General features: G+C 40.7%; 1 protein-coding gene across 2 annotated transcripts in view; it reads left to right on the top strand.

Annotated features, from left to right (window-relative positions):
• LOC137670686 (tenascin) overlaps positions 1-12,636 on the top strand; it is a 72,844-nt gene that overhangs the window by 54,623 nt on the left and 5,585 nt on the right. The window contains exons 13-19 of one of the 2 annotated variants that reach the window (XM_068413620.1): positions 1,070-1,342; positions 6,815-6,937; positions 8,197-8,340; positions 9,510-9,629; positions 10,108-10,251; positions 11,013-11,143; positions 12,126-12,258. In XM_068413620.1, coding sequence (XP_068269721.1) covers positions 1,070-1,342; positions 6,815-6,937; positions 8,197-8,340; positions 9,510-9,629; positions 10,108-10,251; positions 11,013-11,143; positions 12,126-12,258 — 1,068 coding nt within the window. The remainder of the gene's footprint in view (positions 1-1,069; positions 1,343-6,814; positions 6,938-8,196; positions 8,341-9,509; positions 9,630-10,107; positions 10,252-11,012; positions 11,144-12,125; positions 12,259-12,636) is intronic. The other variant, XM_068413619.1, reaches the window with a different exon arrangement.

Raw genomic sequence — 12,636 nt, 5'->3', positions numbered from 1 at the left:
TGCCCATGGCCTCCTTTCTTTCACCCTCTATGTGGGTTCCACCCACAGACCATCGAGTGCTATCATTGCCACCCATGAAGTTGGCATTTCTCTCCAGAAAGCCTTATCTTATGTTTTCTACCTCATCATAGCTGCTGTTTTCCAGCAGCATTTGAGCTTTCTTGAAAAATCATTGCAGACTGATTTTTAGCCCCATAACTATCAAATCTCATTTGCATGTTGCTGACTGTGCAGCAGTAAAGCTGGATGTTACTTGATTGGAGGTTCGTGAGAAAAAACATAGGAATATCTTTCTGTGGAAGAAAGAAGTGCATTGGAGATGCTGTAAGATAGTAACCACTCCAGCAGCATTTCTCTAGGTAATGATGCCTGACCATATTGAGCTAAAGATATTTTGCAGGTAATTAATAACTTGCAGCTCCTGGGATCCTCTTGAATGGGTTGTTCCACTAAAGACAGTAGGCCTTGCATTTGGATTTAAGTGTGCTGTTTAAGGGATATGAATTTTCATGATTCCCCTTTGCTGCTTCAGCGTTTGTTTAATATCGAAGCAAAGGATTCATCTGATCAGAAGTATCACAGATGCCAGAAGTGCATGAAATAAGGGTTTTGCATGAAGAAAAAGACTCTTTCAGGTGGCTTCTATGTTGTCCTCCTAACAGAGGGAGACCTGTCAATATTACAGGCATGCCTGCAGTTCTATAACAAGAGCTTGTTTTTATCATACATAAAGGTTTCACATAGGTAGCAAGGGAGAAATGCACATGAAACTTACTGTTAGCATGTGTAACTTTGCATGTCAGAGGCAAATGGTGTATGTCTATGCAGTGGATTTGCTATTAAAGAGTGAAAGTTTGAACGGGCCTGCACACACTCACATATATCTTCTTCAGTATGTGTATAATGCTAACATTCTTTATTTTTTTTTTAATAGCTGGCAGATTGTTTCCCTTTCTTTGAACTGTGGTTGGATTCTTGCAGTATGCTATATCCAGACCTTGGGCAGGTCTCTAATGAACTTACTAAAAAAACATTTCTTTTCCCTACCGCTCTCTTCTCCTTTTTTTAGAAGCAGAACCCGAGGTCGACAACCTTCTGGTTTCAGATGCTACTCCAGATGGCTTCCGTCTGTCCTGGACTGCAGATGATGGGGTTTTCGACAGTTTTGTTCTAAAAATCAGGGATACCAAAAGGAAATCTGATCCACTGGAATTAATAGTACCAGGCCATGAGCGCACCCAGGATATAACAGGGCTGAAAGAGGGTACTGAATATGAAATTGAGCTGTATGGAGTTAGCAGTGGACGGCGTTCCCAGCCCATAAATGCAGTAGCAACCACAGGTATTGTCTTTGCAGTAGGAAAAGTGTAACATGTTCATGTCTGTTTCTTTCAGCATCTCTCCTTTTCATAGCCAGCTTGGGCTGTTACTGAGGTGTTTGAACTGTCTCCTGCATGTCCCTTATCCAAGTTACTGGTTCAATGGGGTGTAGTTATTTATAATCAATCATCTCGGATTCCTTAGCTTCATCATCGTCTATTTAATATGGTTTTATTTAATTACTTTCATGATCTGGAATTAGGCAGCAGAGTCTAGCAATTAAAGCACTGGCTTTGAGAGCCAATAAATATTGTCTCTGTATGAGCCTTTTTCAGTGATTTCCTGGGACTAATTACATATCGCCACTCCATAACAATTTACTTCCCTAGAAAAGAGATATGAGAAAATGAGTTTACCAGAGCTATTGAGAAGTTTATTTACGGGTTGATCAGCAAAGGACTAAGCACCATTAACTTAGACTGGTTTTACCAGAAGCAACATGTGCTCAATAATTCCAAATAAGCTTGAGTTTCTTGCAAAATCAAAGTTTTGAACTCCCTCAGCAGAAGTTGCTTTATATTCTCATTCTTGTGTGTCAAAAATTCTGATGTAAATCAGCTGAGTAACTTACCCAGGTAAAATCATTGAGAAGAAAACATGCAGGTATGGCTGCCAATTCATGCAGTTTTGTTTTAAAAATACCAAGGCCTAAATCTTCAATTGCAGCATGCCAGTTCCACAAAGCTGGAGTTCTTGCATTTCATAGGCTCACACTAATGAAGAAGCATTGTAAACATAACTGCAAATGTCTGCTGTCTCAAGTTAGCCTAAACCTACATATGTTTCTGAAAAATTTCCACCAGAACAGAGCCTCATTTTCTCAGTGCCAGAGAGAAGGGAATTTTTGCTATTTGTAACTGGAATATTTTTTTCTTACATTATTTTTCTAATAAAATAAGCAGATATTAGTCAAGTAAAAAGTTCTCGAGGCTTAGGTTTCATTCCTGAGATTAATTTAAACAAAAAAAATTTATAATTTGAAAAATTTTATTTTGGCACTTTTGAATGAAGCTTTTCAATTTTTTTACAACAAAATCATGGTTTGATTTTGAAACATATTTAAATCTAAAGCAAATGAAACAATTTCCTGTGAGCCAAATTCTCCCTTTTAAAAATTTTGAGCTTGCTGGTATGAAAACATAATCGTTTCAAATCAATCTAATTCCAGGAGGAGGGGAATGAGAAGGGGACAGGTAAGTTCAATGTGTGAGGAAGGCAACAGAAATGCATAAAAGCAGCATTTGCTCAGCTGTACTCCAGACAACGCACAGAAAAGGGACTCAGTATTAAATAACTCAGTAATGAACAGCTTTTCCTGAAATAGCATGGCCTCATGATTCACCTTAATGGCTGTGGGGCCAGTTGTTAGCAGGGAAAGGCACATTTCTGACCAGCTCCACTGATTGCCATCACATCCCCTGAATAAACAGCAAGGGCATATATACACTCACCCAGACATTTACATGAAGCAGAACATGCATCCATCCAAACCACTTTTCTCCAGGCTCATGCGGGTTGACTCATAATGGAAAGGGATGTTTAAAGTCAACTGCACTTGTTAGCAGCATGTCCCCATTTTCACTGACTTGCAGGAAATTTATGGTAAACCACTAAGAGTTATCATTTTCTTCATGACTACATTCTTATTCAGTTTTTTCAGAGAGGTTTAGCACATGTCACCTACTGAAGCAAATAGCCCAGAAGATGTTTGTCAGATGTAAATAGCCCATGGATAATTGATAACACAGCTGGAGCCACAAAAATCCAGCTAAATAATTTGGTCTGCAGGTTACTCCACATTGGGTAGCTGGGGCCACCAAGGCATCTCACTAGTTTCTTATTTAGGAGTTGATTATTAGACAAACATATGTATTTTTGTAGCATTTCCACTCTGGTTGCAAAGAAACATTTCTATCCCTGAAGGGGGTAGATCGGGCTTATATTTAGCCCTGCTTTATTCTGGCCTGTGTACAAGATACAAGTGAGCAAGGAATAAATTAGCTAGACAGTCTTTAGCTTTAGTGAAGGAGACAGTAAAATAACAGTTGGAACAAAGCTAGCAAACAGACCAGCAAACCTAAACCAAATGCTGCTGTGGAAAGGAAAGCATGAAAATAATCTAGACTGAAAATCCTTCTCTGTATTTATCACTCACAGTTTCTACCTTCTTCTCTACCTGGGCACGTACCCTTGTTGACACAAATGCAGTTTTAAGGGATCGGGTCCAGAAACAGCGTAATTGGTGCAGTTGAGAGAATCTGGTTTGAGCATTGCCAAGCAATCCTCACCGAGGGTCTGACTTCTTATCTTTGTACAGCAAACCACCCACCTGCTGTGAGGAAGGAGGCAGAGGAAGGGTCTTGCAGCGTTCACCTTTTGCTGCCTTATCCCCTCTGTGCTTTCCTTTCCTTCTTTATCTTTTAAGAAGTCAGCAAAGGCAGCTGATCTAGTGACAGCCATGGGCTTTGCATGTGGAAAGGATGAGTAAGGCAGGACTGGCACTTGCAGTTTTCTCCGTGTAGCTTGTGGTGGTCCTGCAGCTGGTAACTTGCCCGGAGGCTGAGATGATCTCCCTTGCTCCCATCACACCAGGAGTGTGGTGTGAAACTGCTGGGTGTGGGAGTTGATGATAAAGTGATATCTTCCCACATCCGTCACACTAGTTCTTCCTCCATTATTTACTCGTATGTACAAATAAATAGTTTTTCCCCAGAACCACTGATGATAATGTTGTTAAAAGGTTATCCTGTTTGGGGTGATGATGGTACCCGCTCTCCCTGCCCTCTGCATTTGTCTGTCATTTTACCCTCATCAATTCTGCTGTAATAGAAAACATTAATTGTAAAATCACTGTAGTGCAAGGCAGTATCATACAGATCTGCAGCGGCTAATCAAGTTGGCACAAGGGAGTTTGTCCATTGCTTCTCTCAGAGGGACAGTCGATGTCTTTTGCGAATTCATCTGTATAATGTCTGTTAAGGTGCAATTCAGCCCTCACCAGAGGACCACACCATGGCTATGTGCCACTTAATATCCTTGGTAGAAAGTGTGGTGCTGCTACTTTACTCTTCTAATGGTGTTTTGCCACACCGTGACGGCATTTTTCATCTGAGAGGATCACAAGACACTTCACATGCTCCTTAGACATGACAAATGCAACCTGATGCTTCCTGTTGCTTAGGAGAAGAAAGCCAATGAACTATAGTCTGTTAGTAATGAAAGAACAATTTTTTAGAAAAAAAATCCCCAAAGAACAGCAGCTACTTAGGTATCATGGGTGCCTTAGCAACCTCACAGGAAAGTTCTCTGTCTCTCATACAGCTAATGGGGAATGATGCTGGAGGATAATGCTAATTACCTGTATCTGCCCAACAGATGAACTGGGATTTTTTTATGATTAACAAGACAGAAGCATGCTGGCCATTTTTTATGCCTGCTTAATTTTGGCTTTCAGGTAGCTTGAGAAGATGCTTTAATTTGCTCCTTTTTAATTTCCCTCTACTCAAAGGTACCCCTCTCTTACATCTCTGGGACTCATTCCAGGACTGATGCTTGCTCTGATGGTCTGTATACTTTCTTTGCCAGGTTTTCTCCCAGGAAAGTAGCTGCAGATGGGGTAGTTGGGGATGTAGAACTCTCACATAGTCAAAGCTCTTCTTACTACTGTTTGTTACACAGTTCACCTGATACAGAAAACATGCATGAAGCCCATGGAAGTGCGCACAGCAGAGTCCAAGTGGGATGGATTGGGTACTTTATTTTCTGGGAAAGACTGGAATTCCCCATGTGTATGAAAACCGAGTGCTGGTCTGTCTCTTCGGTCTCCGGAGTCATCACTAGCACCAGTCACTAAGGGCATCTACAATGTGAAGCAAAATCAATGTGATTTTCACTTCTCTCTCTTTCCCAGGTTTTCTTATTGCTCTTCTGTTTCCTTCAGACTGTACCTAAATCAGTACTAACTTTGTGTGCCATGTAGCTTTACTAACCACACCTTGCTTTCTTCATTATCTTTTATTCTTTTCCTCCTTTCTTTGGCTTTTCCATGTGAGCAAACCCCACAAACACAACATGTCAAGTGAGCTCCAGAGAAATACTTTACATTTCTCTTGAGAGCTCAGTTGTTTTTCTTTCCTTGCCTTTCAGTTGATTTAGTGGATTGCTGCTACAGCTTTGGGGACGCATGGAACAAACAGCCCTCTGACTTCTTTCCCGCAGACACGTTCTTTCCAAGCTATTTCAAGCACAGGCGCTTTTTTTCTCCTCTTGCCCCCCTTCTCCTGCCCTCAGCCTCTCTCCACCACTCTTAATGTGGCTGATGTGTGGTATCTCTCCTCTTTGTGCTAATGGCCTACCCTGTGTGGGCTGTTTATTTTTTTTAACACGTGTCAGGGTTGTTTTGGTTACAGTTAAAAAAGCAAATTGGAAGTGAGATGCTCAACGTAAACTTTGAAGTGGCAGATCTCTTTACCATGTCCTTCCAGAAGCCCTTTCCATGCTTGTTTTGCAGTAGCTTGATTAAGCCTTCAACTGGAATGTTTCAGATACATGTTGGTTTGCATCTTAAGATTGGGTCATTTTGGCAAAACTTGGGCTTTGTTTGCCCAGCTTACTGATCCAATTTATGCAGGCAAATGTAGTGCTCAGGTTTATACAGGGAAAGGCTGGGTTGTATGACAAAGAACTGCAGTGTAACCACAAGTGCCTTCCTCATGATGTTGTACTTGGATGTCCTCTGGATGGGTGTTCTTGACTGTACCTAAGAAAAATCATAGAGATTCTCAGATAGAGATTCCAAGAAGAAAATCTTGTTGCTTCTAGTTTGAAGCCAACAGAAGTTAGAGGCAGTCAGTGCTTGAGAAGATTGACCCTTGATGAACTCACACAACTGAGTCCAGGTCTTTTTTAGGCATCCTATAGTAGAAACTTTATGCTGAGGAAGAGAGATCTCTCCACTGCTAAGTGCTGCCACTGTTGCGTGTCACAGGTAGGGCTCTGAGACTCAACGGAAAGTCTAAAAATCATCCAAGTGGAACTAGGGTAGAAAAAAACCTATAAATACAGTAACTCCTGGGTAATAGGATGGCGTTCCTGTAAGTATTCCTCCATACTTTTCTTTAACACTGAAATCTCTGTTACTTCTGTGTACACGAAATGTAGATATATGTCTGGGGTATTTTTAAGCTATGCATTACTGTAACATTACTGAAAAAGGAAAATTTAGACCAAATAGATTGTTGCTGTCAGTATGTGATAAAATCATTAACTGTTTGGTACTCCCTGCATTAGTGTAGTTTAGGACAGAATATTGACACCATCAGCTCTTGGGATAGAGAGATAAGACAAATCAGTGTTCCAGCACTAAGGACTGATAAACAAATGATTTACCTTTTCTTTCTATGTGGTGTGTTTGTTCTCTGTTCTCCACTGACAGCTGTTGGATCTCCCAAGGGAATTTCTTTCTCTGACATCACGGAAAACTCTGCTACAGTCAGCTGGACACCCCCTCGCACCCGCGTGGAGAGCTACAGGATCTCCTATGTCCCTGTCACAGGAGGTGAGTAACTGTGAGGAGGAACAGGGAGGAAGATGGTAAAAGGGAGAGCAGAAAGGGTTTGTTGTGCTGATATCCATCTCTTGGTGCATCTCCCAGATGATCTTACACAGATCACCTCTTTTTTTTCTTCAAACTGCTGACCAGGAACATGGGTGTGCGTACATGGTCTCAGTAGCTAACCTCTGTCTGAATGTAGTGGCCCACATCCCATGGACAAGACTTGTAAGGGAGCTCAGAGCTAGATGCTGGAATGGTTGTACCTCTAACAGGGCCATGTTCACAAAAATCACTGTTCCTGCTGAGCCTCCTAAGTAAGGCTTTATTTCCAAACTGTCTCATTATTTTGTAGGCACTTTATGAGCTAAGCATATTTGAAAAGATGGCCCTTGGAAATATAATTGTAATCCATGGTTATAATAGTTTTCCAAGGCAGTGATTTTTCTTAGTACTCCCCAATGTTGTTTCATTCCATCCATTACATCTCTGTCTTAGTGTTCAGCTTGAAAAACTTCCTGTACTTCCAACAGATTTTTAGCTTAGCTTAGGGACATCTCTGAAAGGAAACAGCTAAAGAGCAAACACTACAGACGTCAGGACTATAAAAGACATGCTATTGACTAAGACAAGTAAAGATATAGGCCTTAAGACAATATAGTGTGTAAGCACACGTGCAATTTTAAATATATAGTGATCCCACAGAAGAAAAGGAGCAATCCACAATCATAAAGTTAGGCACTTGTCTAACTGCTTTCCTGGAATAAACCCAGAATTTAAAACAAATATGTGTTCTAAATCCTCACCCACATATGGCTCACCTCTTAAAATAATATGTACTATATCTTTATTTGGAAGGAGATGGGTGAAAGAGAAACTTCTAACCCTTGCCAGAAACAAAGCAGATCTAAACTGCAAGTCCTGTCCTCACAGGTGTATGAACTTCCATGTAGAGAGTGGTGTGTTTTCACCTTGTATCTCATTTGTAAAATTATATTTGTCTGAACAGAAATGTTAATTTTTTCTTACTGTTGCCATACCACTAGGTATGAATGCAAACCAATGTCTTAGATTTAGGTGTCATGGCAGCAATATTGTTTCCCAAGGCCGCCCTTTGACATCAGTGGTTGTAACTAATGGGAAAATTCACCTTCTCCTGTACAGTATGTCCATATTGGTCATAATGTCTTTAACTTGAAACACATCCTTCAAGCATTTACTGCAATATTGTGTCACTAATCCCTTGATGTTTGGCTTCATCCTAGGTACTCCAAATGTTGTTACAGTTGATGGAAGCAAGACAAGGATCAAGTTGGTGAAGTTAGTCCCAGGTGTAGACTACAATGTTAGTATCATCTCTGTGAAAGGGTTTGAAGAAAGTGAACCCATCTCTGGCACTCTGAAAACAGGTAATATATAAAGAAGAAATAGCAGGTTTTCAAATGCAGTGTATGTGCTGTAGGAGAGACTCAGGAACTGGAGCTGAACACCCACTGAGATCCCAGTTTTGCTGTCCACACAAACTGTAGGACTTTTTTTGCTCACTCTTTCTTTGTGTCTTTGTATTTCAGGTGAGCGTAGAGCTTGTAAGTTTGATCAGGCTCCCATTTGCTAAGTGCTGAACCAACTTGCAGTGAGACAGAGACACTTCATGTATTTATAGTCCTAATACATCAGAAAAAACACAGAAGTTTAATTAATACCATTTTACAGATGAGGGAGCAAAGGGCCAACTCAGCTGAGCAGTTCAGAACAGTTTCTGTTGTGGACTCAAACTCCACATCTCCCAGGTTGCAGACTGTGTTCTAAGCATAAAAACTTTCTCTCTCCTGTTTTTCCTTCAGTACAGCTTTAAATATCCCTGGAGATAAGGGTCTGCTATAGTCCTGCTGACCCCACCCTGCAGTCTCATTCATTCATTCTTTTTTTGGGGGCTAACAAGTATTCAGAGAACTGAGACAAGGAACAAGATGATGAGTATTGGATAATACCATGACATTTATAGCCCATTCCAGATGTACTGGAGGCAGATATCTACCCCAATTCAGGGAGAACAGAAAACTATGTGCAAAATAGAGTCCCATGAGGAAGTAAGGCAGGACGTGTGGGGATTTTGGGTGGTTGGCTGGCTGTTTGATTGGTTTATTTTTAAACATGCAAGCTGGTGGAAGGTCACGGTGGCTATCAGTTGCTGTCACATTGGTTATTTTTCCCAGCTCTGACTCCTGAGTTTGCTCCAAAAAACAGTCCAGATTTGAGGGTGTTGAGAGAAATATGTCAGCTCTGACAGAGCCGTTAAGATTGATGATATCAAGACTGATCTGAGAACATAGTTATGTCTGTTCCCAGTGTTTAATCTTTTCACACATTGACCTTCCTTTCCAGTGGAGGCATTTGGTGTCTCTTTATAGGCACTGACGTCTTTTCTGCAGAGCTCCACTGTTCCAAAGGGGATCATAAAAGCTGCATCAAGCAGCAGTGTTAGTGCATTTTATGTCCTATATTTACAACAGAGCATTGCACGTTGAGCTGAGAACGTTTGTCAAATTCCTTCAACCTGTTATTCTCTTTCTTTCAGCTCTGGACAGCCCGTCAGGCCTAGTAGTGGTGAACATCACAGATTCTGAGGCTCTGGCAACCTGGCAGCCAGCAATTGCTGCTGTGGATAATTACGTTGTCTCCTATGCTTCTGAGGATGGTAAGAAGAGTTAGTGATGGGTCAGGGAGCTGACAGCATTGCAGCTCTCAAGAGATGCTCAGAAATGCGTGCAGCAATGTGACTCCAGGAGGATGGCAGGGGGCTGTTACTTGAAGGAGATGCCTCGCTGGAAGCATTTTAAAAATGATCATTTTAGTTAAGCATTCCCAATTCAGACGTGAAGAGAGATGATAACTGATATTCTTGAAAAGAAAAGATGGTGTTATAATTCATATGAACACTAGAGAGTGCTAATACTTTAGTAAAAGAGATGCCAGCTAATGCCAGATAAAGGACTCTGGCATTAATTCAGACTCAGCATAGGTGTAAGCAGAGAGATGGGCTCTGGGCTTTTACTGGTTTGTGCTTGCTCCCAGCTAGTGAAAAAAAAAAATCACTGAGTGGAGCATGGAGTTGAGTACATCATGACATGTCTGAATAATGCTGGGACCTGTTCTCTTCTGTGTTTTCTTCTTAGAACCAGAAGTTACTCAGATGGTATCAGGAAACACTGTGGAATATGACCTGAAGGGCCTTCGACCTGCGACTGAATATACGCTGAGAGTCCATGCGCTGAAGGACACGCAGAGGAGTGAGACCCTCTCCACCCAGTTTACTACAGGTGCTATGTCCCACCTCACTGAGGGGAGAGCTGCCATCTCTTCTAGTCCCACCTGGCTTACATTTCTCTAATACCATAAAGTCAGCCGGTACATTGTGCTTTTTTTTTTAGTAGAAACCTGAATTTTGATAGCATTTGCACCAAATTTTCTCTGGTGGAAGGCTAGTGTGACTGATCCAGAAGGTGATTTTGTGTCACCAATCTACAGATTCTCACACAAAGCAGGAGCAGGAGCTCTTCTTTGGGGACGTTTCTCATTTTCCTGACTGTTACTTGACTTGTCCCAGGGTGTTAACTAGAGATCCAGGAGCTGAGCCATACAAATTCAGTGTTATAATTACGATGGAGAAGCAAAGCTGTAGCCAGACCAAGTATGAAAAATTTTCCTATTCAAAAGAGGCATCACTGGAATCAAAGTTTTTCTTGCTGGGAATGTGTAAATACCCATCTATCTTCTGGTGTGAAATAACAAAAGGCACAATTTTATTTCAAAAGCCATTTCAGTGCAACTGTTTATAACCTAAAGTGCCTGAGATAAGCCAATATTTTAACTTAGATAAAGTAAATACCTTTATTTTAAAACTTACAATGGGAAAATTACTTTTTAATCACAAAATTTAGGTTGAAATATTTTTTAATTTCAAATTTCTGGGAAGAAAAAAGTTTGCTTTCCTCTCCTGTTTTAATATACTGCCCATAAGATAGCCTGTGTACTAAACTCCATGTAGATGTGATTGTAATTGATCTGTTGTCTCCTTCAGAACTGGATGTTCCAAGAGATTTAAGTGCCACTGAGGTTCAGTCAGAAACAGCTGTGATAACTTGGAGGCCTCCACGTGCTCCTGTCACTGGTTATCTCCTGATCTACGAGTCCATTGATGGCAGAGTCAAGGTATAGCACTTGTAACCAAACCAGAAGCGATGTGCCTCAAAACTGGGCAGTAGAGATGCTCTGAAGTGTCCAGCAATGGAAGATAATCATGTGCCTTAAGTTAAACATGGTAAAATACTAAGTACCTGTTTCAGTCCTAGCTTGAACACAAGCACATTTAAAACCTGCTTAAGTACTTTCCTATATTATATCCTGAAACAGAAGCTCAGTTACAGCCTGAATTTTGACAGTCATCTCTCCACAATACGGATAAAAGCATAAGCAACCATTTTCCCTCCTTCCAAACCTAGATCATGGAATAAACTCACACACCCCAAACAATGGGATTCCCCTTCTAAACTCAGGAGAATCCCTCCCTGTGCAAGTGAGGTGTCTGAGGCAGGATGAATCGCCTTTGAAAGTGCCTCTTGGTCTCCAATAATTTTATTATGTTCCTACATAACTAGATTGCACTAGATGCTTAACTATGAATGAGGTGAATCCCAGAAAAAATGACAGATAGTTTTGGATGACCAGCCTGGTACATCAGAAAGGGTTCTGATTTTCAAGAATGCAAATTCCGTAAGCATACTGAAAACCAGTCTTTTAAAGTTACAGAAAAACAGCCTTTTGAAGACTGGAGTATGATATTTCCTTGTCCTAAAGGGTGGTTTTTCTCAATTTTTTATGAGTTTCACAGAGACATCTATACAATGTGTACATTCAAGGCATATAAACATTTGTGCTCACTTGCTTTAAACTACACAGCTTGTAAATTTGATGGTAAACATTCAATTCCAGGCAACTTTTCTCCAACTTCTAAAGAAAGTTAGCTTGATAAAAATCTTAGAGGAATAGAAATTTTGTATTAAATAATTTAGATGGTTAAAAATACCATCAATAATTACCACAAAAAATAATGTGATAAGCTAAAGTATGTAACAGTTCCGGTCATTACGATTTTCTCACTGAGATTTTCCTGTGCTATTTCTCCTTGCCACAGGAAGTCATCCTAAACCCTGAGACAACTTCCTACAGCCTGACAGAGCTGAGCCCATCTACCCAGTACACGGTGAAACTCCAGGCGCTGAACAGATCCCTGAAGAGCAAAACGATCCAGACTATTTTCACCACAAGTAAGGACTTCAGAGCACATGCTCTGCAATAAGTAGACACAGACCTAATAGAAGATTTTTAATCCAATTGTCTGTATGCAGTTCATTTGCTTGTAGTGTCGGTGCAAAAGTCCTTGTTCCCCCTGAGCTGTAGTGTCATCTGCTTTCCCTGGACTGGCAGGATGAACTTCTTTTCTTTATATCCATCCACATCACCTCTATAGTCCTCTCTCTGATGGAACATCCTGCCTTTCCCATGTAAAATATCGAAAGGAACATTACTCTTTAAAATCCGAACTAACATCCTGAGTTACCTTTGTGTTGATGCATAGTAAGCTGTTAAAACAAATCAGTGTTTTAAGTTGAAATGAAGCAAATCACACACAGAAACACGAATCA

This window comes from Nyctibius grandis, chromosome 16, assembly GCF_013368605.1.
Source record: "Nyctibius grandis isolate bNycGra1 chromosome 16, bNycGra1.pri, whole genome shotgun sequence".
In the NCBI taxonomy this organism is placed as follows: Eukaryota; Metazoa; Chordata; class Aves; order Nyctibiiformes; family Nyctibiidae; genus Nyctibius; species Nyctibius grandis.
Note: the sequence above shows the minus strand (reverse complement) of the source record. Positions and strands in the feature narration are given on the sequence as shown.